The sequence below is a fragment of the Gymnodraco acuticeps genome, unplaced genomic scaffold, assembly GCF_902827175.1.
Source record: "Gymnodraco acuticeps unplaced genomic scaffold, fGymAcu1.1, whole genome shotgun sequence".
NCBI classification, from domain to species: Eukaryota; Metazoa; Chordata; class Actinopteri; order Perciformes; family Bathydraconidae; genus Gymnodraco; species Gymnodraco acuticeps.
Genome location: NW_022992103.1, coordinates 554,901 through 578,765, shown reverse-complemented (window position 1 = coordinate 578,765; position 23,865 = coordinate 554,901). Strand labels below are relative to the sequence as shown.

Genomic DNA, 23,865 nt, shown 5'->3' with positions numbered 1-23,865 from the left:
GTCCACCGAGATAATACAGGCACCTTACCCTCAAGTGATCCTCAGGTGCTATGAGAATCTCCCACAATGCATTGCCGTAACAAAGCTAATGCAGGCACACGTTTGTGACACCAGATGGCGCAATTGTGTATGTGAAATTGTAGAAATGTAGAAAATTCGACTGTCGCGCCGCCACTGTGGGCTAAGCCCCGAATGTTTCCAGGTCCAGGCGACGCCCCTGGTGGAGACCCTCTCCACTCTCTCTCCATTGAGGTGAAGGGGGGCGTGTTCTGGACGGTGCTTTCTGAAGTCTATGATGATTTATTTTGTTTTGCTTGTGTTCAGATGATTGTTAGCTGAACACCACACAGACAGCTTCAGGATCTCGTCTCTGTATGCCGACTCGTCGTCTCCCTTATATATTTGGCCGACCACAGTGGTGTCATCTGCACATTTTATAACGGAGTTGGAGGGGTGAATGGGAGAGCAGTCGTGTGTGTAGAGAGTGTAGAGTAGAGGGCTCAGCACGCAGCCCTGCGGGGAGCCAGTGCTGAGGGTACGGGTGGAGGAGCAATAAGGGCCTATTTTCACTGTCTGAGGACGGTCTGTTAGGAAATTGTTTATCCAGGCGCATAAGATGGAGGGGAAACCTAGGCTAGACAGTTTTTCCACTAGTATGTCAGGTATGATGGTGTTAAAAGCTGAGCTAAAATCAACAAACAGCATCCTGATATAGTTGCCTGGGCCTTCTAGGTGGCTCACAGCTGTGTGAAGGACCGTGGCGATGGCATCATCCGTGGATCTGTTGGCTCTATAGGCGAACTGATGAGGGTCGAGGGAGGGTGGGAGGCTGGCTTTGATGTAGTCGGCTATCAGTCTTTCGAAACATTTCATCACCGCCGATGTTAGGGCTATGGGCCTGTAGTCGTTGAGCTCTCTGACTGGTGTCTTTTTGGGGACAGGAATGATGGTAGCCGTCTTCAGACAGGATGGAATGCTAGCTTGTGACAGGGACAGGTTGAATATCCTGGTCAGGACCCCTGAAAGCTGCCGAGTACTCCATCGGGGCCTGCGGCTTTACCAGGATTCACAGACCTCAGCGTCTGCTTCACCTGATGTTCTTTGAGAGTGGGAGGTGGTAGGGAGCTGGTAGTTGGCAGGGACAGAGGCAGGGTAGAAAAGTGGGGGGGTCTGCTAGCCTCAAAGCGGGCAAGGAAGTGGTGTAGTTCCTCTGCAAGGTGGGCGTCAGCTCTAGTAGTGCCAGATGTTTTGCCCTTATAGTTGGTTAGCTGGTGAAGGCCCTGCCAAACGCACCGTGTGTTGTTATGAGCGAGATTCTCCTCCACTTTTCCCTTGTAGTCCTCCTTTGCAGCCTTGATGCCTCTCCTCAGGTTCGCCCTTGCCAAGCTGTACTGGGCTGCGTCCCCCGACCTGAAGGCTGTGGCATGGGAACTCAGGAGAGACCGCACTGCTCTTGTCATCCATGGTTTTTGGTTTGGGTAGACCCAGATGCGTTTTTCCACAGTTACAGGATTCCGTGATGATCATCACACAGCAGTCACGGACGTTTGTGTTAGCAGCTAATAGTACCTCCAGTTCGTCGATTTTGTCAACGATGGACCTGGCATTTGCGAGGAAGAGGCTTGGTAGTGGTGGTCGGTGCGGCCGTTTCCTTAGCCTAGCAAGCAGGCCTGCACAACATCCTCGCTTTTGCTTCCTCTCCCTCCGGCGGCTGCGTTGCTTCACAGGCCCGAAAACAATCCAGGGAGACCCGAGCGGTCTCGCTATGTCCTCCGGTATGTTGTTAGTCCGGTGGAAATCGGCTGTAATGTCAGAGTGACAACTCATCCCGATGTCAAATAAGTCCATGCGGCTGTATATGTATTTCGCCTGTTCTTGGGCGTTCACGCACACAAACAAAGAACCAACAGTGCACAACCAAAACAGAGAGCCGTGAGCCGCTGCATCTGAGCGCGCCGCCATCTTGACAAAACATGTCTATGAAGTGTTTTGCTCAAAATACCAAACAGATCACCCATTCTAGCCATACCTCATATCCCTCCATTTCACTTCCTGTTTCAAAAGTGCTAATTTGGGGTATAAAGTTTTTTCTTTTTAAAAGAAAGTTGATAATAAAAAAAAGGAGGGGGCTGAGCTCATGCGGGAGATGCTACCGGCAGATATTGCGGTGATGAAACGCCATATCATGGATTATTTCTGAAACAGTATGGAAGTCAAAGGCTTTCTCTCTTGCCGGTTATACCACAAGGTGAGTTCCTTTTTATTTCCTGCTTATACGACCATATTACGTCCAAAACAGTCAGGCATTGTTTCTGATAGCAACGTTTCTGATAGGGCAGTGGGTGTAAAGCCAGCCTACATTTCCGATATTACGTCATATCGGACGCAGATCAGCTCCGTTGTAGCCCCGTTTTTAGAGATTTGGGTACGGAGGAAAAGAGAGAGGGTTTTATTTTACACACCGGGGACACATATTTATGTATAACAGACATCAAAAAGTGCATTTTGCATGATAGGTCCTCTTTAAAGGTTAGGGGTAGCTATGTGAATAACCCTGAATGACCAAGCTTAAAATAACTACATAAATACATTTGCTACATATTTGTTTTTTTGTATTTAATTTGCCTTCAATTACTTTATGACTTTTATTTATTTTTGTCTTTATATTTCTATTTTTACAGTTGTTCCTTGTCAGTGAGTCCCTAAAGAGTTAGGGTTACAAATTGGTTGTTAACAAATAATATAAAAAACAAATATTGACACACGTTTTTCAAAAAAGATGCCTTTTAGTTAGTTTTTTTATGGATTGTGACCTTAGTATATTTAAAGTCTATGACTGTGACAGGACATCTTACAGTAAAGTTAACATGGCAGCGCTCTCTGGTGGACAAACATGAGATGGAAACCCTGCACCTGATAATAATAATAATTGCATTAAATAAAACCAGAACCAATACAAATAAGAATTTAGAATCTTTGAAGTCCATGATTTTATTTGTAATCTCCAATACAGAGGTGGGAGAAGTACTCCGATCTTGTACTTGTGGAAAAACAAGACTACTCTGTTACAAGTCAAAGTCTTGGAATCAAGTAAAAGTACAAAAGTATAACAATCAAACGTACCAAAAGTAAAAGTACTTTACACCACAGCTCCCATACAAAGGCAACAAGTGCAATTCACACTTGTTAAATGTAAAAGTTCACATGCACACATTTTTTCTTAAGATTCTCCAATGACAGAAGGAACCTGTATCTGCCCGTGTTAAAGTCATTTAACTTGAGGTTTTTTATTGTGCAAATAAACTGTAAAATCACCATAACAGTAAACCAGTGGAATACATCATGTTACATCATGGTTTACTTATTGAAGGGCACCATTTTTCAAGGACTAAGATTATTTGCGTTAAACATTAAATCAATATGTCAAAAATAGACTTATATAAATAGAGTAATTATTTACATCTTTTACTGATATTTTATTTGTGAATTATTATTATATTATTTAATAATCCAGGTTATCATTAACATTGAATACAGTTTCTACCTGAGGCACAGTGTTGTATACGTGAATGGAAATGCTCCCTTAAGATAATGAAATGTTTATTACTGAATAAACTGCTGTCACTCAGCCGAACTAAAGATCCATATCTCTACAAGAAGATGGAAGCCTTCTGTATATTAGAAAAAAAAAGACATCTAAACATGAGATACCTGAGTAGGATGTGTTATTTGGTCTGGTATAAAGCTTCAGGGTGAGGTTGACATTCTGATACTAATTCTTTCAAGTTTGCATAGATGAACATTAGAGAAGGTAGCCTGTGTGGATGGCATCTCATGGCAACATCAGGACATGATATGACAACCGCTCTGATCTATTTGGTAAAAGCACAGAATTACTTTTGTGTCAATATCGAGCGAAGCAGTGATGACGTATTTTTGCAGGCCGACCTTGAAGTAAGCATCGTCATGACTCAATTTTGGAATATTGCAAAAAATAAGAACACTGGAAAACACAACATTTCGTTTTAATCAGCTGGATAATCTCCACATATTAAAACCATTTTATGATTCTTGAAGCGCAAACGCAATCGACAGAATTAAAAAAGCTAATGTAATGCTATAAAAGAACTACACTGTCGCAGGACTTCACGTCACCAACGCTAAGCGAAAGGCGGCTAATATTCTGCCTTTAGGAGCCTAATTTAGCCACTCGATAGCAACTACCATTTTCAAGAAATGTAACAGCTTCAGACATTCACCATATAGTTACTCGTGTATTTTAGGTCGTAGAACAAAACATCTCTTCAGCTTGTGTTAATCACAGATCTTATTTCAGTCAGACAACTCACGTGTTTCTTTAACATGTTTATTAGAAGCAGCATATAGTTGAGTTTGGCGTCTAGGCTCGGGCATCATCACTCCATAGATATACATAGCACCGATGAGTGATGATCAAATAACTAACCCCCGAGCCTACAGGTGGAAGCTGGGGTGGAAGCTGGGGTGGTGGTGGGGCAGCAGCGACGTAGAGGTAGCTGCAGCAATAGCAGCATCAAGCAATGCATGGAGAGAGATCTGGCAGGTTAAATAGAGCGGCATATTAAGGAGACTCTGTTTGGTTGGTTGTAGAGTGGCAAGGGGGCGTTATGTATGAATGCAGCATAAGTGCTCGAGTTGACTGCCTGAACTAGCTCGCAGGCTTCGCCCCATTTAAGGCATCTAACCAAACATGAATTAAAAAGACGTTGACTAACAGACGAGGGAACCCGAAAGTGCTCAAATTGGATTTGTGGGTTTAGGACTTATCACTGCATCACGCTATTGTGACCTACCTCTTGCTACCCCGTTCACACACACTCAAACTGTCTTGCAGTGAAGATGTCGCAAAGTGTGTGTGTGTGTGTGTGTGTGTGCCTCAGTTTCTGCTTAGTCTCCAGGTGATGATGCTTCCTATAGCCAGGCCGGCGACGAAGATGAGGACGAGGCCGTAGCTGTGAGCGCTCATCATGGACACGCTCTGCATGGACAACTGGGCCAGCTCAGGGAAGCTGTAGATCTGTGAGAGACAGGTTCAATACTGTGGTCCATCGTAATGACTCGGGAGAACATATTTAGAAAAGATCAGATTCGAAAAATGTATCAACTAACTGACTTTCAAAATCTGATTCCAAATTGGAAAATTGGTTTATAAAAATAATTATATACATAAACAGGGTTAAACATTTATTTTATATATCAAGAGACTATTTTAGATAACATAATATAAAATACAGAATAAGTTATACACAGTTATAGACCAACTTATTATTAAAACAAATTATATAAACATTGGTAAAATATACTTACATTATACAAGTGAACAAGTTGTATTTTTTAAATTTATTAAAGTGTTCCTATTCTGCTCATTTTCAGCTTCATATCAGTCTTTAGTGTCTCTACCGGGACATGTCTCCATTCAAAAAGCTCTTTATTGTTCTCATACTGCCTGTGCTGCAGCACCTCTTTTCACCCTCTGTCTGAAACCAGAGCCCAGTCTGCTCTGATTGGTTAGCTGGCCGGCTCTGTTGTGATTGGTTAACCGCTTAGTGATGTCCCGCCCCCTAGCCTATCACGTATAATGTGTTGGAGCAATAGCCAATAGAAATGTGAGTGTTACTTAGTGATGTAAGTAAACAAGGGAATCCAATGGAGGCGTTTCAGGCAGGGGGGGGAGTATGTGGGAGAGAAACTTCCTCTGGAGGGAACACAGGGATTGTCGTCTTTGCAGACCATTTACATGCACTAAAACCTATAACACACTACAGGAAAGGGAAAACCCTCAAAAAGTGAAAAGAAATAAGGAAGAAATGAAGTTCCGACATACCCATCCTCCTTGATCCCGAATCCAGGCTAGTAGATGCTTTTTGAAGAAATCCACAGTCCATCTCAGGATCTCCATCACTGACTCGGGGAGATGAGCCTCCACCATCTGATGCACACACACAGATAAAGTCCATACACAAGGTTTAGCGGCTGCCAGACTGTGGTTTATTTCAATGACATTGCTGGATCATTGATAACCATCGATGGTTAGCTTAGCATGCTAGCTAATATCATGCTAATCTAAACCTAATGCTACCATCACAAACAAACTTGCAAAGTCTCTAAATGAAACCTTGAAACAATTCTAGATGTTTGCACTTCCAGTTCCCTCGCGTGGAAGCCGATGGGTTTTCGGTTAGGGGGCTGTGGTTAGTCAAATTTGTTGTTCTACGACATAGATTTGACAGTAAATATTCCACTCATACATTTAGAAGCTTTTATGTCTCTTAAGAATGGTGGTTAACAACAAGTAGCTAATTGAGACTGCTGAACAAAATAATGTGTGATGTTTTTATCATCATCAAAGCAGGGTTGCCAACTCTCACGCATCTGGCGTGTGACACACGCTTTCACTCTCAATCTCACGCTCTCACGCTGCCCAAACTATTCTCACGCCAAAAACAAGATGAACCGGCGATCGTTTTTGGTTGGTTATTTACAATGTTGAGTTGACAGCTGCTCAAGCTGTGGATCCGCCCCCACCACTCTTAACAACGTTAACAGACAGCAGAGCAGTGGGAGCCGGTTGGTCAATCCCCGACCCGTGTTGCGCATGCGTAGATCTAAGATCCAGTAGAAATGATAAAAGAGTAAAAGTCTGCTGCATATTGTTCTACTATAGGCCAAAATAGAGTCAAAGACTATATGAGAGTGAGAGTGCGTTAATTAATATATTTGGCAGTTTGGAGTGAGTCTGTTTGTGTGTGTGTGTTTCATGTATAGGCCTCTCACGATAATTAATGTTGTTGGATACATTTTCCCGGAAAACATTGCGATAAACGATAATATTGTCGGCACCGTTGTATGACCATTTTAGACCACTGACATAATGATAATATATAATAATTCAAGTACATCCTTTCAAACTGCTAGTCACATCCTCATGTAAATAGAAATGTATCGAGGTCAGAAAAGTTATGGAGTTCATTTTTATTTATCGTACGATAAGTCAATTAATTGCTTATCGCGACAGGCCTATGCACACAATAAAACAGTGGAAACAAACATGTGTTTGACTTTCATTAGTGAATGAAACTTTGTGCACTTTATAGTATGTGTCCAATATTGTGTATTTGTATATATTGTATATCCTATATATATGCTAAGGTCCCACTGCTGACACAATAGCAGTCATTTTGTGCGCATATGTGTAATGAAACGCATGATATCAAAATCTCACTCCAGCCAGGTACCCAAAGTTGGCAACCCTGATCAAACCTAACATTAGCCACCTTTAGCTTAGTGATGTTGATGTCAAGTCATGGGAGTGTGATGTAGTTTGTTAATAGTCTAGCATAAGCTTTTTATTGCTAGAGATGGGAGTGGCTATATACAGGACGGTCCTGTATATAAGGTCTCTGAAATGGCTATATACAGGACCGTCCTGTACACAACCCTCTGAAATGGCTATATACAGGACCGTCCTGTACACAACCCTCTGAAATGGCTATATACAGGACGGTCCTGTATATAAGGTCTCTGAAATGGCTATATACAGGACCGTACAGGAGACATTTAAAACATATGTCATATGTATTATTGCTACATAAACATTATATCGCAGTCTCCGTTTCTAATATGCAATATGACTATAAAATGCGTCTATAATGTATTTTCGATCTTCCCAATTCAGACGAGAGATCTCTCCCCCGCCTGCTTGCGAGGGGGCGGGGCAGTTTACACACACACACACACGCAGCTGCTACATGCAGCAACACACACACACGGAGGAGATGGCAGAGAGAACGCGCTCCGAGGTGTGGTTAAACTTTAGCCGTCTCGATGTGGACAATACTCGTTACCAAAAGTGCAATAAGAGTTTAGCATGTGAGGGCGGTAACACGAGCAATTTGTCTAAACATGTATCAAAAGTGCTCCACATTCAGACGGAGGAATGCACCGGGTTCCACTGTCTTTCTAGCAGCTCTGTAGCCCCATCCACGAGTAACGTTTCCACGTCAGGTGTTCTGTATGCTAGCAGCAACACACGGAGTTAACTCAGTTATACAAACATGGGTTAATGATGAGAGGTAACTGAGGTATTTATTTTGTTAAAGTTTCAGCTATTCTGTTTACAGTTCTGTCATCACATTATTTAATATGATTTGTTAAAACATTGTTGTTTCTTTTGATGTGAAATATTATGCATTTAATTAAAATAAAAAGCAATGTTAGTTTTGTTCACAATTTGTTTAGTTAGTTTACCTTATTTCTTGTCAAAAGAACCGATAATACTATCGTTAAAAGGACCGGATCGATAAGCAGTATCGATATAAGTAGTAGTACAGTTAAAACCTTAACGATCCGAATAATTGATTAATCGTTTCATTAATCGATAGATTAATCGATTATCAAATTAGTCGTTTGTTGCAGCCCTAGTTTGAAACCAGAGGGTGACCTTCACCAATTTTAGAAATGAAACCTGACATTTCATGGGATTTTCACGTCTTTATCGGCAGAAAAATCGAGTCGCTTTTTATGTAGTCTACAGAAATATGGATATAATTGGTGTACAATTAACGTTTACAGCAGGATAAATTACAAAAATGTACAGCATACTACATACAATTCAAAATACGGTTTCTCCGATTTCTAAAATAAAAATGCCGGCGTAGCCGATAAATGATTTGTGTTGCTTTCAATGCAAAATCACACGTCAACGAAATGTCGGCGTATTCTTTAAAAAAAACCCTTCAGTTTTAATAAAACCGAGTAGTCTTTAAAGTATGCAGTGATATCCTTTACAAGTAAAACATTGTGCATTGGAAAATATAAAGTAGAAAATGATTGAAACAACATAAAAAGATAAGCCAAAAAAAAGACTGAAATCAGCATAAAAAGCTAAGCAATTGGCATGGAAAGAGATTTAATTGCCACAATTTTATATTGAGGGGAAACTCATTGAAAATAATGTTGTCGTGAGAATATTTATCTGTGAATCCTATCCCTACATTACCACCCGCGAAACTTGCTTAAGCATGCTATAATAGCCCGGTCTGTATACAGTGTATAGTCATTTGACGTTAGCTGCAGGACGGTCCTGTATATAGCCATTTCAGATATCTTATCCACAGGACCGTCCTGTATATAGCCATTTCAGAGAGCTGTTTACAGGACGGTCCTGTATATAGCCATTTCAGAGAGCTGTTTACAGGACGGTCCTGTATATAGCCATTTCAGATATCTTATCCACAGGACCGTCCTGTATATAGCCATTTCAGAGAGCTGTTTACAGGACGGTCCTGTATATAGCCATTTCGGAGCTTGTATACAGGACGGTCCTGTATATAGCCATTTCGGAGCTTGTGTACAGGACGGTCCTGTATATAGCCATTTCAGAGACCTTATATACAGGACCGTCCTGTATATAGCCATTTCAGGGCTTCTGTGCAGGACCGTCCTGTATATAGCCATTTCAGAGAGCTGTGTACAGGACGGTACTGTATATAGCCATTTCAGAGAGCTGTGTACAGGACGGTACTGTATATAGCCATTTGGCGTTGTGTACAGGACCGTCCTGTATATAGCCTCGGCCGCTAGAGATTACATTTACGCAACATTGGTTTTTATTTTTGAACATAATTTTTGCTGAAAAATAATTGTAAATATCATAAATGCTTGTTTACCTCAATTTATTTTGCAGAGGGAGCCAGATAACCTTCTAATAAAACGATGTGATCCCTACAGCAGTGGTTCTCAACTGGTGGGTCGCAAACCCGTTTCGAGTGTGTGAGTGAAGAAAAACCTTTTTTGAAAAAATTGTTTTTCTTTTTTTGAAAAAAGTCAAACTTTTATTTTGAAGGCCAGATTTTCTAACGCTGTGCATGCAGTAGGCGTTGGACTGGAAGAACCGGAGACCATAAACGGTTTTGAAAACTTCTGTCACGTAGTGATCATCTTCTCAATAAAATATCTTTGCTGATGTTTTTTCGAGTCTTCTGGCCAATCAGAATCAAGATTGTTGCCGGAAGTCCCCACGGAGAATAACTTTGCGGTAGAACTATTCTTTATACATCCATGGGTACAACTTCAGATACAAATGAACACATGAAATATGACCCCCGGTTTGAAGATTGACAGGTCACAGAACAATGGGGGCTATCTACCCTTACCCACAATTTAAAGTAATTCACACAGACTATCTCGTCTTTGCTCTTCTCTCTGTGTGGAGCAGCAAGTTCAGCTTCAGAACAAAGTGACAAACAAACAATGGCAGAAAATATTATGAATATGTCGGGTAGTAATAGATTTATTTATTTTCGTCTCAGAGTACCAGAATGTGTAGTTTATGTTAGTATTTCTAAAAATCTCCGGGGGAGAATCCCCCCAGACCCCCTGCTGGGGATGGGTTTTCAGCATGACTGCCTTTTTATGTTATACAGTTCAGCTTTGATTCCATCAACTCATTAAACCTTAAAACATTCTTTAGTTCTATGGAGGGATATAAGCAGGGGTGCACATAACTTTTTTTGCCCTGGTTCTCAAAGGAGCACCTGGAGATGTTGCTTGGTGCTCATCCTTAAAATGAAATAAACCGTAACTTTTGAGGGGGTCTTGACTTTATTTGCCAGACACACGCGCTGAACACACATGCAGAGGTGAACACAGAACACACATGCAGAGGTGAACACAAGACAACATTAGCACGACCAGTAATCCTACAAGCTGTCATCACTACCCTCCCGACTGTTCTCCTCACTGTCTTCCTCTCTGTCAGACATGGTAGCTGATGATGTAGGCCTACTTCTTCCTCTCTGGTTGAGTCTGCGATTAGCTGCTTGCATCCACAAGTCAACAGCTGGGTTTGGGTCGAAAGTCTCTGTTGTCATCTTAGACAAGTGGATGTAATCAAATAAGTATGTGAACATAACCAATAACCTACCATAGCCAATAACAATTTAATGTAACTTATTTTATTTATGTTGTTCATTCATATCTTATTTTACCTTAAAAAATTTTGTTATCTCTCCAGTTTTAAAGGATATTTTTGGTTACTGTCCTATAGTATACATTGGAATGATTTCAAACCTGTTTATCCCAATAATTATAAAGGAGTGCCTTGGAAATATGTGTTTACATCAATTGTGACCAAACCGTTTGAACTTAGACTAAAGTGAACTATCTAAACACTCAGAGTCCTTTACCTCACTGAGCTGTAGTATCAGCCTCTCAGTCTGACTGGAGAGGACTCTCCCTCCACATTATTGTAGAAACATCTTCTTCTTATATCCGTTAGAGCAGCTAGCACCAGATTCTAATAACAACAGCGCTGGTACCGGTGCACCCTCCCTCTCTCCCTCGCACTTTGGCTGTGAGCTACGGGCGCCAGATAAGCCAACATCCCCCATTTTCATCACTTACAGCGCCCATCGTACAGGGCAAATGAAACATGTAACCGGGGTGAAAAGGGTGTTACATTTACTTAATTATGAATATTGTTACATCAAGGCCGAAAATTAGGATGAGCGCCAACGGTCAGAAATGTTTTTTTCCCTCCCAGAACTGCCAGCGCAGCGCCTCCCCAGATCTGGCGCCCTAGGCGAACGTCTAGCCAGTGCTACGGGCCGGCCCTGAGTTCATATCATGGTTCATATGCAACTCGCAAATATCTTTCTCTCTCTCTCTCTCTCTCTCTCTCTCTCTCTCTCTCTCTCTCTCTCATCTATCCTCTATTTTCTCTTTTCCCTTCTCTCTCTCCCTCTCTCCCTCTTTCAATGTTGGTACGCAAATGCGCTTTGTTTCAAATGACCCGGTGCTCTTTTTTTGGCGGAGGTGCGCATGCGCACCTGCGCACCAGTTATGTGCAGCCCTGGATATAAGGGATATATGCACTGTACTTCACTTTCATTAAAAATGTATGCTGAAAAGCGTATATATATATTACAGCATCATTTTTTGTTGAATAGATTTGAGGGGTTCAAAATGTTGGGTCGCGATCTATTGACAAAGGAAAAAGTGCAGGGTTCCAAGGCCTGACCAGTTGAGAACCACTGCCCTACAGAACTCTATTGATCAAGAATAACTATCCTCATCCTATTAAACATATACAAAAATACAAATAATATATATTTAAAAAGTACAGAGTCAACACAATTTCACTTATTTTAGAGAAAGGTAGTTAAAAGGCTAAATAGTACAGCAGAGCTAGCTTTTTAGTGGATAGTCACTTCAAGCTCAGCTAATACCTGTTCCCTCTAAACACAGGGTGTCAAGTAGAAAAATCCTTTAGTGCATAGAAAGTGAGAACCTAAAATACTCTGGTAGTAAGCTTTGGTACTGAAAGCCTCCTCTGATAACAAATCACTCAAGAGGTGATCAGAATCGGTTTCATTACCAATTAGGTTTACACATACGAGGAACACATACAAGGGTTTTTCTTTGGTATATGTGGTGCATACATATGTGCTCTAAAGACCATTTATTAACACTCTGATGTGCGGCACTAACAGTCTAACCCACCTTCACAGCCAGCTTGCCGGCGACGTAGAAGAGCACAGCGATCCTCTCCCAGGTGATCCCATGCTCAAACACTTTGTCGGCCACCATCTTAAAGTTGTCTCGCTTAGAGCCGGAGGAAACAGCGATCCCATCTATCACACTGCAACAGACACAAGAGAGGAGGGGTTATATAGGTGCAGGAATGAGTCCTAAACTCGGAAATTAGTTAGCATTTTAGCACTTCCTGTTTTTTTTAACGTGTTCTTTGTTAGAACAGAAGGGACTAAATGAGACTAGTATACGTCATCAACAACATTAGCCACCTCTAGCTTAGTGATGGGGACTTGAAGAGCGTCTTAATGCCTACTGTTAGCTTTTTACTTCTGCTGGTTGCATAGTGTGGTGTTAATATGTGGAGATTATCCTGCTGAACAAGACATGTGAACAGTCTGCTCCAGCTCTGTTGTCACAAGGACAGACACAGGAAGTCATTCTTGCCTCAGACAATAACACAACACCTCTGACAGCAGAGAACTCACTGCTCCATAGTTTGCTCAGGTCCTCCCTTTCTATTATCATGAACAATTTGCACTTACATAATGTAGCCTCACAGGATATATTTCACTTTCAATTCAAAGCTGTGCACAATTCTTTAATGTATTTAGTACAATATTTGTATATGTTTTATATATTTAGTAGATTGGTATATTAGAGAGTATTTTAATTTATTCTGTATATTTTATAATGCGTAATACTCCTCTGAATATATGCCTTTTTACTGAGAATATGTATATTTTTATTTTGATATGTATTTTTATTTGGACATTTTTGTAGATTGACCGTCAAAAAGCTGCTGTGAGGACTTCCGGTGAAGCACGAGGCTGATGGCAGCAAGATACTGAGCGCTTAACAAAATCCCCCCTTTTTTCATATGTATTGCAACTCATAGACAGTAATAACACATATTTGAGAAAAGAAATGTCTCCAGCAAAGAAGGAAAAGACTCCGACTAAAAAACAAGAATCTAACAGCAAGCTAGCGATTCACCCATCGATATAGCTATGCTAATCAAGCAAGCTATCGCGGATGAGATGGAAACTCTGCAGGGAACAGTAGCAGACATGCTACAGGGTGCGATTGAGAAGGCTCTCAATCCTATAGAGAAGCACTTGGTCGAAAACGGCAACATCCTCCGGTCATTAAAAGAACACGCTGATGGTCACGCAAAAAAGTTTGAGACGGTTTTCAATAAGATTGAGAGTATTCAGGTTGCCGTGCGCAAGAATGAGAAGGAAACTAGCACGTGTATCATGGAGGTGACAAAGATGCGAAGGAAGCTCAATGAATTGGAGGACAGGTCCAGAATGAACAATGTAAGGATTGTCAACTTACCAACAGGTGTTGAGGGCGATGATCCCAGGGGTTACCTTCAAAAGATGCTGCCTATACCTTCAATCAAGAGCCCCAACAATAATCCACTGGAAATCGATAGGGCACATCGTATTTTCTCCAACAACACCTCAAGATCGCGGACCATGGTTCTCAAACTACTACGCTATACCGACAGACAGGCCATTCTTGAAGGCGCGAGGAAAGCTAGACCGACTCTCCAAGACGGGACACAGCTGTTGTTCTTCGCCGATTACAGCCCCGGTACGACACAGGAGCGACAGGAATACAAGGAGATCCGCACTAAACTTCGACAGAAGGGGATCGACTCGTTCATCATATACCCGGCAATTCTGAAAGTGAACAACAAGGGCACGAGGATGTCATTTAACTCTGCAGAAGAGGCGAGAGAAGCCCTTAAATCAACGGTGGACATGCGAGAAGATCCTGGACATTGAATACGCTACCTGTGCCAACGGAGGAGATGGATCTGCAATAAGGACAGAGAAAAGTCTGGCACCTATGGGCAGGTAGACGCTATGTAGGTGATGTTCTATGCTTATTTTATATTGGACAATATTCGTTAAGCCTCGATACTTGAATATGTTGAAATAGGGGCCAGTTTATTTTCAAATTATAGCAGATAAGAGTTCTAATGTTATTGTTTAATTGCCATGTTTATATGGTGTTAAGGTAATATTCCGCCCATACTATATACTTTAAATTCGAGTGATATGCGGCATAAATAATGTACATTATAACGGAATAGGCTTGGGAAGCTGGAGGCGTGTTTTGAAAACTTTGTAATGCCTCCACTGTTTACATTCATGGGCGCGTGATATGTATGACGTCATCGGCAGGCAACGGTCTGTATATGGGCTATACCATTTCATGAGAACGAGAGGGGGATGGTTGTAATGATACAGGTTGATCGGTTTAAAAGGGGTTTTCTATTCCTCAGTTTTACTGTTTGTGAGATCTGCTATGCTTTATCTTTATGCAAGGGGGGGGGGGAACAATCAGTGTTCAGTGTTAGATGTAGCTAAGTGACGCTCACAGATGTTACCAAGAAGAGGGTCGAATGGGGGGGGAAAGGGGAGGGTTGTAACTCAGGGATCCACCACCAACTCACAACAGGTCCAGGGAATAAATACACATACAGATAAATTGGAACATTTGAATATTGTATCATTTAATGTAAGAGGACTTAACTCTCCGTATAAACGTTCAAAAATCTTAGATTTCTTGCGCAGAAAGAAGATAGATGTTGCAATGTTTCAGGAGACACACCTTAAACCTAATGACACTTCAAGGATTCAAAACAGATTCTATAAACCTATTGTGGCATCAACTGATGGCACTCGCACTAAAGGAGCTATGATACTTATGAGGCGTAACATAAATGTATCAATTGAAAGGATTGGCTCTGACAATAAAGGACGTCTAGCCTATTGCTGCACATCTATTCAACGTAAAAAAGTGGCTTTTGTTAGCATATATGCCCCGACAGTATTTGAAGCTGATTTTTTTCCCTCAGTTACTTCACAGTTACTAAAGTTAAATGACTACCAATTATATGTTGGGTCGGACATGAATGCTTTTGTAAACAATAACCTTGACAAATCTGCTGCAACTCTATCAAGTTCTCAAGAATCTGCTTCCAAAGCACTTAATCTCTTTATAACAGACTTAAACTTAATTGATGTGTGGAGGGTGCATAATCCATCTGTGAGAGACTATACATTTTTTTCCACGAGACATAAAACCTTCTCTCGAATAGACTACATTCTTGTATCTTCTGGGCTGATGCCTTCAATACAGTCAATTGAGTTCCTACCCAGACATCTCTCGGATCACAACCCAATTTTAGCTAATTTTAACTATGGAAATATAAAAAATGGGGCTACTAGATGGAGGTTCAACACAACCCTTTTAAAGAACAACACATTTATATCACAATTGAGATCAAAACTGACCGAATTTATAATCTTGAATAAGAATAGCGTCACAGATGTGACGGTGGTCTGGGCCACCATCAAGGGTTTTATACGAAATAATGCTATACGGTTCAGTTCCCACCTACATAAAAGCCGACTGCAAAATATTTCTCACCTAGAAGAAAAATGTAATATGTTGGAAAAAGTCCTAAAAGAGAGATACACAACAACAATAGAAAGTGAGCTCAAAACAAAGCAAGCAGAACTTAACGACCTAGTTAAGACACAGGGCAGAATATATGATCCATATAACCAAACACAAGTATTATGCAGAAGGCAGCAGACCAAGCCACCTTTTGGCATTAACTTTAAAACAACAAGAGGCTAAAAGGACCATACCAGCAATCAGATGTAATAAACGCGGAACAGTATCTTCTACAGAGGAGATAAATAAACATTTAAAAATTACTTTAAAGAACTGTATTCAAGTAGCTCAGTCCCTTCTGACGAAGACTTCGCCAATTTTTTTAGCGGATTAGGCCTCCCTACATTATCATTAGATGACACCAAAACACTGGAGTCACCTATCACGCTGGAGGAGCTCTATAAAGCTGTCAAAGCTACAAATAAGGGCTGTACGCCGGATATAGATGGCATACCTGTGGAACTCTATTTTACATTTTGGGATATTATTGGACCGGTATGGTTAGAAACACTTAATTATGGCTACCAATAAGGGTATGTTCCACAAAGACTTAAATACGGCTCTGATTACGGTTATACCCAAACCTGGAAAGGACCAATTGAATGTTCTAACTATCGCCCAATATCAATGATAAATGCTGACCTCAAAAAAATGTCCAAAGTCTTAGCTATTAGACTTGAGACATTGGTTGGGAAATGAATAAGCCCAGATCAAACAGGCTTTATTAAAGGGCGGCTCGCATCTGATAATATCCGGAGACTCCTGCACATTCTTGGCGCAACACATACAATTCCACCTGCCTGTGGCCTTTTGTTTTTAGATGCTGAAAAGGCGTTTGATCGCGTGGAATGGCCATATCTATGGAGGGTTCTGAAAGAATTTAAATTTGGAGATACATTTATTAACATGATTCAAACATTGTATGCGAATCCTACAGCTCGAGTATGCGTGGGAGGAAGCTTCTCTGACTTATTTGACATAAAACGGGGTACAAGGCAAGGAGACCCTCTGTCTCCTTTAATTTTCAATTTATCGATCGAACCACTCGCACAATTCATTAGGAATTGTCCTCAGATTTCCCCCATCACAATAGGTGGAACGTCACATTCTATATCACTATATGCAGACGATACATTAGTCTGTATGGCAGATGTTCAGCGAACCCTCCCCTGTGTCTTGGAAGTAGTGGAGCAGTTTGGGCAGCTTTCGGGATACAAGATTAACCTATCAAAATCAACACTGATGCTTCTTAACATAGGCCAAAGTGAAGTGTCCCTCCCACCCCAAATCAATGTTTCAAATGAGGTCCTCTATTTAGGTATTAAGGTGAGTACTTCCTTATCATCTATAGCTAAAACAAATTACTCTTTAGTTTTGAAGAAAATAGAAGAAGATATTACAAGATGGAAACACCTTCCAGCATCAGTCCCAGCCCGTTTATCGGTTGTTAAAATGAACATATTACCCCGCATACATTTCGTAAGCTCAATGATCCCTCTAGCACCTCCAACAGGATACTGGCAAAAACTAGATTCTTTACTTCGATGCTACATCTGGAATGGTACGACCCAGTATAAAATGGTCAGCTCTTCAGTATAGAAAATCAGATGGGGGATTGGCATGCCCACATTTTAAACTATATCATTGGGCATTCATATTAAGATCTTTCAGCTATTGGGTAGATGAAGATAAAATGTCATCTTGGAAGAATATGGAACAAGATTTAATAGCGCCGATAAGATTAAGGGACTTTCTCCTTTCAGGTATATCTACCAAAAAATGTGATTTACTGTACGGTCCAATTTTAACTTATATGATTAAAGTGTTCAGAGCATCAGGGACATTCCTAAACTTTAAGAGTGTGTGGTGTAGGTCATCTCCATTATGGAACAATCATAACCTATTGACTGGGGGGAAACCATTTAACAACAAAGCTTGGGAGAATAAAGGTATTAAAACTCTTCAAGACATTAATGGGGAAAATTGTATTCTTGACTTTCAAAAACTGGTCTCTCAATATAATATTGATCAACACTCTCTCTTCTTTTACTTTAGAACAGGGGTCTGCCTGTAAAGCCTATGGGGTCCCCTGGGGGTCAGATTTGAAAGAACATCCTATTCTGAGTTGGGTGCAAAGTGCTCCCAAACAAATAGTTTTGTTTATCTATAATAATCTTAACTCCCAGAACTATATGCCTACATCAGGCATGAGAGCATGGGATAGGGAAATATCTACTTTAGGACAATAATTGGATTGGGATGCAATTTGGGCTAATGTTACGGGTGCTTCAAAAAACCCAAACCATCAGTATATACATCTGAAATGTTGTCATAGAGCATATCTACCACATAATTAGACACAGAATTGGATTGGTACCTGACCCGTATTGTTCATTTTGTCACCAGGGAACCATTGGCTCTTTCTTACATGTTGTATGGGAGTGTCCACGAGTATTACACTTTTGGGGGAAGGTTATTAGTACCCTTACGGCCCGTCTACACTACAGGCGTCAAAAAATGCTTTCAACGCTTCGCCCATTCATTTGAATGGGGTGACGTAGGATATTTTCAAACTTCGCCGAACTGCATTGTGGGTAGCATGGCAAGGCGTTGCAAGCATCGCGAGCGTCTATCGGCGTCAAAAGTTGAACAATGTTCAACTTTTGAGGCTCGATGCTTGCTCGAAGCTGGCGTCAGCCAATCAAATCCCGTTTATGCAAATCTGCCAGTACAAGCGCTAGCTAATCAAACCGCGTGTATGCTGGGAGAGACTACGCAGGTCATTTCCTCATATTCAAAAAAATAGAGGGAAAATTCATGTGATTGGTTGTTGGTCGCGTTGCTCGCAAAAAATCGCCAAGCCTCAGACACGCCCAGCTTCAAGCTTTTTCGACGCCTCTAGTGTAGACGGGCCGTTACGACCCGTCCACACAGCGGCGTGCGTTGAAGCTTCCAACGCTTCTGCCCATTCACTTTGAATGGCGTGACGTCACTTTTAGCCGAACTGCATTTTGGGAAGCGACGTGGAACGTTGCTGGCGTAGCTGGCGTCAAAAGTTGAGCAATGTTCAACTTTTGACGCCTCGATGGAGGCGTCAGCCAATGAAATCCCGTTTATTCAAATCTGCCAGTACAATCGCTAGCCAATCAAACCGCGTGTATGCTGGGAGAGACTACGCAGGTCATTTCCTCATATTCAAAAAAATGGAGGGAAAATTCATTGTAGCGGTAGTGAATCACCCGGTGCTGTATGATCAGTCTATGTTCATCTACCGGGATACAAACCAGAGGAGCGATGCATGGAGGGAGGTGGCAGAGACAGTGGGTGAAACTGGTAGGTTTTCGCCTGTTTGGGGATTTTATATCCAGTTTACTTCGTTTTAACATTGCTATTGCTTTGTATGTCGGGGGCGGGAGATTCATGTGATTGGTTGTTGGTCGCGTTGCTCGCAAAAAATCCCCAAGCTTCAGATACGCCCACCTCCAAGCGTCAACGCACGCTGCTGTGTGGACGCTCCGTTACAGATTTAATAGGGTTGAGATTACCAATGGAACCTGCTGTACATCTTCTAAATGATGAATCTCACCTTACCCTTACGGGGAAAACTCACAAAATCTGGCTAACAGGCTTGACTGCAGCTAAAAAGATTATAGTCCAACGTTGGAAACCTCCTCACGATATTTCAAGTTCTCACTGGCTTCAGAGTTTTTTGAACATTTCTTACCTTGAACTGTCCTCTGCGAGAATCAACGATGCAAAACCTGATACAATTTTAATGTGGACAGATCTGATATCTAACTTAAAGGAGCTCCTGACCAAATAAGAATGCTATCCCTGAGGGGATATTGTTGCCCCGGTGGATGGGTGGGCGATGGAGTGGGTGGGTAGGTAGGTGGGTGGGATGGGATTGAATTAATCCAAAATGTTGTGCAACCTGAATTGTCTTCTGTACTGTGTTGTAAATTGAAGATGTTGCAATAAAAAATGTATGATAAAAAATAAAAAAGCTGCTGTGACAAAGCAATATACCAGCTTTGGATGAATAAAGTATATATGTATCTATCTTATCTATCTAAGTATCATAAACTTGTGCCATATATTAAATTGTATTGCCATATTCCAAAAACCAAAGCAGAAATCCCATTGCTTTTTGTTGACCTGACAGTTCTAACTTCCGAACCGGCGTGAAGAGATGCATCATCCCTGCACCAATTCATATAAAACCCAGCTCCATGGACGTGGTCAGTTTTCTACCCTGAGACTCACTCTCGGAGCTCCTGGTCGCCTGCGACCCGGTCCCCGATGATGCACACCATTTTGGCCAGCTGAGTCACCAGCCTCTGCTCCTGCTCACTCTCTACTCTGGCAGTGAGCGGAGTGAGGGGCGGGACCTCCTCTGGGGGCATGTCCTTCAGCTCCACCTCTATGATCCTGGAAGAGAACAGGACGTTAAAAATCTCACTGGGGGGCCGCCGGATAACTCAGTGGTTTGAGATGGCGTCCCATTTCCACTCAGTCCCCGCCCCCAAGTATGTTGGTTTCCCCGTTTTAACTCGGTATCTGGAAAAAAGGCAGTCTGATCTGTGTTGAATTCATGTATGTGTTTATTTGAAACAAATGAATAAAGCTAAGCACAAATGTGTGGCTCCTTTTACTTTATTGTACACTGTGTCATTTTTAAGGCTATCACAACAATTCTCACCATTCTCACCTTGAGATGACATTGTTTTTAAAGTGTGCTATATAAATGAAATGTATTATTATTATAAATTATATTTGCCCTTTTTCTTAATAATATATGTAACATTTCTCATTAATAGACATATAAATATATAAAATACAAAAAAGTATAAAATAAAATGTTTTCTACTTCTGCCTTTAGTAAAGCTGAAGTGAGAATCAGAATTATTTTTAATATATACATAGGTATATAAACACAAGAAGTTAAAGTAAGAAATTAAAATGAACAGATCATAAAATAAAGATATGCATATTAACATGAGAAGTTAGAGTAAAAATGTGCACATTGAACTACAATATGTAATGTTTATTACAATGTATAACAGTGGTGTATTCATATGAATAAGATATCATGCTGATGAGTCTAAGAGAGTTTGGCCGCTCGTGGTGATGTAAGTATAGTGCCAGGTAATGATATGGGGGGGGTAAACATCGAGGTACTAGGTCGTCCGCTCTACCATGAGTCCAGTAAATGTAGAAATATACATTTTAAAACAGTTTAAGAGGGTGATGGTGATGCAGAGTGTGAGGTGTGTTTTTTACAGCTGACTGTGTGTTGCAAGAATAGATCAAGATAAACCAGGATGCTCATAACGTGCATCCTGCCAGGTTTACGGTGCAACACCAATTCCATTTCGTATCTCCTGTCATGATCACAAAGTTCAAAGAAGTGTGATTTACTGTAAGTGCGTTATCTGTTAACGTGCACTGAGACTAAAACTGGCTTTGGATAAGGAATTAAACGACTGATTGAAGGTAGAAAATGCTATATTGTTCATTAAAAAAGGTGACATGCAGAGTTGAATAAAATAAGGGAAGTGAAAGTTAAAAAATGAACAAACATTTGATGTTTTCAAGAGTGTTTTCTGCTGTGCTTTAGATACTGGGCTGAGGAAGTAAGTTACACTAGTTACAGGTCAGGGCAACTAGTCAAAGTCAACTCAATTATCAATATCTCTGAGTGTTGTACAACCAGAGAGACTGAAATGCTGTTTCCCCATCGTCCCAAAGATTTTATATATATATACATGAGCACAACAATAAATATATAAAAATGGTAGTCTGGTAGACAAAAAGAGCTAAAACCGGTTCTCATTATTGTTTAGCATGCTCACTCGGGCGTGATCGTAGAAAATGTCTTTACAGGTGGCAGGAAATAGACCCTTTTACATTTGTATTTTAAAATATATCTATTAAATCAGAACTAGCATAATGATTAATCAACCAATCAGCCCTATTTATTGGTAAATGTTTTGATTTGAATGTTGTTGTTTTTGGTTGAACATTATTGTAAACTGAATAATTAAAAGTCTTTAACATGTGGTTGAATGAAATCTATTTATAAGAGCGGTTATTTAATGTTACTGTTTCTTGCTAATGCATGTTTTATTATGTAAAATGCCTTGGAATATATTTTAAAGGCCTTTTCTAATACAACTTATAATGATTATTATGAGTGAAGGAACTTACTCTATGATCAGGGCTTCTCCTATCCTCGCATCTGTGGAGAGTAAAACAGCTTTAGTTACTTTCAAATGACCATACCCTGCCTAAACCACGAGTAGCCTACTGTATTTTGAAAGCCGCGGGCGATATTAAAATATTAGGCAAACATAATAACAATTCTTAACTTCTGCAACTTCATTTGGACTCGAGCTGTACATTAAAAATGAGAAACGTACCCGACATACCGTTCACTTCGCACGCCATGGCTTAAAGACCGGGATTTAAAGTTGAGAGAAACTCTTGAAGAAACTCTGCCTCTTCACTTCACTGCCAGATAAAACCACCCTCAAAAACCTGAGACGGTGTTTGAAATAAATGTAACACTGTTCACATGAAATACCAACATTGGTCCTTTAATAGAAAAAGCCGAAAGTGAAGTTCTTGGAGTCCCGTCTTAAAGTAAACCCTGAGGAGCGGGCTGCGCTGAACATATCCGGGTAGACCTGACACATGCGTAGTAGCCTACCCCTCAATGCAGTACGAATGCCTCAACGTCTCAACGTCTCAACGTGGGCGGGAGCTCAGCTCAACGTGGACGGGGGCTCAACCTTTGAGGCACGTCCCGACTCCCGCGTTATGTACTTACCCAGTCACAAAAGTAACATATTATATCTTATATTATTAATGTATATATATATATATAATGATACTGGTAATAGGCCTATGATACCCTGCACAAAAAGGGCAGCAAATTGGACCCAACTACCGCCCTGTTTCTATACTTACCTCCATCTCGAAAGTCATGGAACAAATAGTATATGAACAGGTCGAAAAGTACCTCGCGGAAAAGAAACTAATCTATGAATTTCAATCTGGCTTTAGAACATCCCACTCCACTGACACATGCCTTCTTTATTTGAGCGACCACATCAAACAAGAGGTGGACGAGGGCAAGTACTGCGGCACGGTGATGCTGGACCTACAAAAGGCTTTTGACACTGTCAATCACCCCATTCTGATTGACAAGCTAAAAGCAATTGGTTTTGATAAACTATCGGTGAGCTGGATGCAATCCTACCTGGAGGGGAGAGAACAGATGGTGGAGGTAAACGGTACTCTGTCCCCCCCCCCTTCCCAGTGAGCTGTGGTGTTCCACAAGGAAGCATATTAGGTCCGTTACTATTCCTAATTTATGCAAACGACATGTCATCAGCATGTGACTGCAACTTGTTCCTGTTCGCGGACGACTCAGCCCTGCTGGTCTCTGACAGGAACAGGTTGCAGGTTGAAAAAACCCTCAGCTCCGAGCTCGGCAGAATCTGCACCTGGCTCGCCGATAATAAATTATCATTACACCTGGGTAAAACAGAGTCCATTCTCTTCGGTTTGAAACATAATCAAAGCAAATCCGACGACTTCTCAGTTGCAGTGGGTGACATTATTGTCACAAGTAAGAAGGAAATTACATACCTAGGATCTATTCTTGAGGCAAACCTCTCCTGTGACAAAATGACATCCAATGACCTTTCATCTAGAACCCACCCTTTATATTATAAAGTTGTAGGATCTGTATTATACAACTAAATGAAGCGTTGAATTGAAAGATAGAAACACTATTTGCGGCATGGC

The 23,865-nt window shown here is 41.1% G+C and overlaps 1 protein-coding gene across 2 annotated transcripts; it reads right to left on the bottom strand.

Annotated features, from left to right (window-relative positions):
- Nucleotides 1–2,960: 2,960 nt before the first annotated feature.
- Nucleotides 2,961–22,730, bottom strand: LOC117537691 (apoptosis regulator BAX-like). 2 transcript variants are annotated; one of them, XM_034203002.1, is made up of 6 exons: nt 22,473–22,730; nt 22,261–22,291; nt 20,317–20,481; nt 12,541–12,679; nt 5,864–5,968; nt 2,961–5,056 (listed from the first exon to the last, which is right to left on the bottom strand). In XM_034203002.1, the coding sequence occupies exons 1-6, from the start codon at nt 22,498–22,500 to the stop codon at nt 4,916–4,918; spliced, it is 609 nt and encodes a 202-aa protein (XP_034058893.1). In that variant the 5' UTR covers nt 22,501–22,730; the 3' UTR covers nt 2,961–4,915. The 2 variants fall into 2 exon arrangements, with proteins under 2 accessions (XP_034058893.1, XP_034058894.1); XM_034203003.1 differs by having other exon boundaries at nt 22,482–22,730.
- Between the last annotated feature and the right edge of the window lie 1,135 nt (nt 22,731–23,865).

Excerpts from the sequence above, each read along its gene's own strand:
- LOC117537691 (XM_034203002.1), bottom strand. The coding sequence starts at position 22,500 with ATGGCGTGCGAAGTGAACGGTATGTCGG. Across the intron at positions 12,680-20,316 it reads GGCGACCAGGAGCTCCGAGA|TGTGATAGATGGGATCGCTG; the intron begins GTGAGTCTCAGG and ends TGTCTGTTGCAG. Across the intron at positions 5,969-12,540 it reads CCGGCAAGCTGGCTGTGAAG|ATGGTGGAGGCTCATCTCCC; the intron begins GTGGGTTAGACT and ends TGTGTGCATCAG.